Source organism: Mastomys coucha, unplaced genomic scaffold (genome assembly GCF_008632895.1).
Source record: "Mastomys coucha isolate ucsf_1 unplaced genomic scaffold, UCSF_Mcou_1 pScaffold21, whole genome shotgun sequence".
Classification (NCBI taxonomy): domain Eukaryota; kingdom Metazoa; phylum Chordata; class Mammalia; order Rodentia; family Muridae; genus Mastomys; species Mastomys coucha.
In genome coordinates this window covers 134,185,416-134,188,364 of record NW_022196904.1, presented here as the reverse complement: position 1 = coordinate 134,188,364, position 2,949 = coordinate 134,185,416, and the positions used below count along the sequence as shown (strand labels likewise).

Genomic DNA, 2,949 nt, shown 5'->3' with positions numbered 1-2,949 from the left:
CCCCCTACCCCCACCCCCACCCCACCCCCCAAACTGTGGACCAGGCCCACACTCTGTGGGTGGCCGGAAATGAATGCGGTAGGAAGCAATAGCAATCCCTAATCCCGATCCCCGGTACCAGAATATTCCTAGTCCCCAGGCTTGAGGTACCAGTGGCAGTCTCCCAGACTGGTGCTACATTCCCTTGGGGAGCCTTCATGGCTCAATAAACATGCCGAGGTCATTGAACTGCAGGTAGAAGGCTGTTGGCAGATAAGGCTCTGATAACAGGCTAATTCCAAGAACCCATTGCTCCTGCCCTGGCTAATGGCACTGGGACAGAGCCACCAGGCAACAGGGGCCATGTTCCCTGAAAAATGTGAACTGTAGATAAACACAGGATGTATTTCTCTTGGAGAATTCATATGGACAACAAGTCACCCCCCTTTTTTTATATAGGAACAATGGATTATGGGACTTCTATTTTTAAAAAGGAGAGTTTGTGATGAATTATGCCCACCAGATCCAGGGCTGCACTGGAATTGGGGGTTAAAAACCTCATGGGCCTTCCTACACTATTTACATTAGTACAGAATGGGGGTCGGATCCCCTGCCTAGCACCTTTGTCACAAATAGACTTCAGGAAAACACAGGCAGGAAATTTGCTGGGGACTAGGGTGTTGGCTTTCAGTCAGGCAGCGGACCCCCTCTTGGTAAACAGGCTCCTCTGCAGCCCCTTCCTTTCTCTGCAGACCCTTCTTTCTTTCCTTTCTTTGTGGTTTTTTCATGTAGATATATCGACCTCAGAGCTGCAAACAATTTTGAGACTCTTAAAGGAACAAAACAACAGAAAACGTTGAGCAAGTAGCCATCCCCTCCCACAAGAGGACCCCGGGTCCCAGCTTCTCCCAGGAGCCCAGAGCTAGATGGGAGGCCTTGGCAAAGGAACCTCACACAGCCTCCGCTGGTACTGCCAAAGGTAGGGCTGAAAGCTTCTTCGAACTCCCAGCCTCTATTCCTACGCAGCACTGGCCTGCATACTTCATGCCTACCGATTTCAGGGGTTACATGAACCTAGCCAGCTCGCCTCACCCCAATTCCCCCAGGTCTCAAGCAGGTGAGCATCTTGGGAACTTTCTAAAGTATCTAATTTTTAGATCACACCGTGTACCTAGGACATAGAAACTGATTAAAAAGACACTCCCCCCCCTTTTTTTTTCCTTTTACTTGAGGGAGAGGGAAAAAATCGAGGACCGCACACGCAAAGCTCGGAGATGAAAAGGGCAGAAGTAGGTTTTCCTGTTCAGTATCAAAGGGGCCGAAAGCTGAATAGAACTCAGCAGCCAGCCCAGCCTTTGAGAGGATTAGACAGCTTCGCTGGCCTACACATTCCCCCGCTACAGCCTGGGGCCATCACGCTACGCAGGGCGGGCAAGAATAACATTAGCCCCACTATCTTTGGTACCTTGCCCTCGAAGTTCCTTTTGGACCTGAGCAAATAAAATGGAAATAAAAAACAAAAACAAAAACTACGGACCCAGCGCGGCCCGGAGCATCCCGCCGCGTGGAGGAACACTCACCAGCCCGTAAATCTTGCCGTCCGCGCTCATGCAGAGGTACCGCACGCTGCTGACGTCTTTGATGGCAATCGTCTTCAGAGCGACCGCGCGGAACTCCAACAAATCTGCAAGCAAGAAAAGGAAGAAGTTGCCGGGACCCAGCAACACGTGGGTACGGTGGGGCCACACTGCATCGCCCATCCCCAGTTCCAGTCTGGAAGTCAGGGGTTGGAGGATGTTAAGGCCCCAGTGACACACCCACGTGCTCCTGGGTTCTAAGGGACCCGAGGGGACGCGCTGGATGATACTCACTTCGTTCGCTCTGGTCCTCTTCGCAGTCCACAGAGCCGTCGCTCCGGATCCGCAGGAAGCAGTTGGAAACGTAGGGACCAGCGGAGTACAGGTACTGCAGGCGGGTAATCTTGCCCCAGCCGTAGAGAAAGAGTGGATCTTCGTGGGACACAGACTGGGATTGCTGGACCAGGGGACGCCCGGACACGGCCAGCCACAGAGTGGCCAGGACCAGGGCTCGGGCCACCGCACGCCCGTTCCACTTTCTCGCCATGGCACCTCGGGGTCGTGGAGGCGGTTACAAAGGTGGCGCGGAGACTGGGATGCGGCGGGGACTGCAGTTGCAGGCGCAGGGCAGGCACAACCCACAAAGCAACCGGGCGCTTGCGGCGCGGGGCGCGCAGCGCTACTGCTCCGACGGCGCCGCAGCTCCGGGCACACGGCCTTATATACGTTTCGTCCCGCGGGCCAGCGGATAGGTGACCCCGGCATCAGAGCATTTCTCCTCTTAATTGCATCAAGTCTCCGCCCCCCGCACACACCCATTCAGCCCCAGTCCAGTGACCCCGCCCAGGCCGGCCAGATCTGGCAGAGGAGGAGCCCCCCCCCCCCTTTGCGACAGCGGCCTGGGGACCAAGTGTTCAATGCACAGTATCTTGGTGGTTATTGAATAGGCTATTTTAATTTTACTATTAATTATTGAGGTCTTCAGGTCCTGGGCTTTCAGAGAGATGCGCGTGGGACAGTCACTAGAGACTAGAAGGCACGTAGACCTCTGTCTCCGTAGCCCCCATTAGAGTCTTGAATCTCTCCTTTAGCATGCTCTCGCAGATCCGACCCTCCCGCATTCTCCCGGCCCCAGACCTATGCTCCCTATTCATGGATATTTGCCCCACACAGTGGAGACCTCGTGGGAGCGTGTCGCGCGCACTAGGTGGCGCTTCAGCCCCAGTTTCGGCCTCCACTGTGCTGTCAGTCACTGCGCGTCTTCTGCGTGACTCGCGCGTGGACTCCACTAGGGGAGCGTCACTGGGGCTGCGACTTTTGAGGAGGGTGGGCTGTCCATGGCGCAGAGGCATGGCAGGCCGCGGGGTCCCCTCTTGGGTCGGTGATAAGGCCC

General features: G+C 55.5%; 1 protein-coding gene across 1 annotated transcript in view; it reads right to left on the bottom strand.

Annotated features, from left to right (window-relative positions):
* Fgf19 (fibroblast growth factor 19) overlaps positions 1-2,292 on the bottom strand; it is a 4,542-nt gene extending 2,250 nt beyond the window's left edge. The window contains exons 1-2 of the mRNA XM_031384686.1: positions 1,851-2,292; positions 1,560-1,663 (exon numbers count right to left, since the gene is read on the bottom strand). Of these exons, the coding sequence (XP_031240546.1) occupies positions 1,560-1,663; positions 1,851-2,103 (357 nt within the window). The 5' untranslated portion in view covers positions 2,104-2,292. The remainder of the gene's footprint in view (positions 1-1,559; positions 1,664-1,850) is intronic.
* Positions 2,293-2,949: the final 657 nt, after the last annotated feature.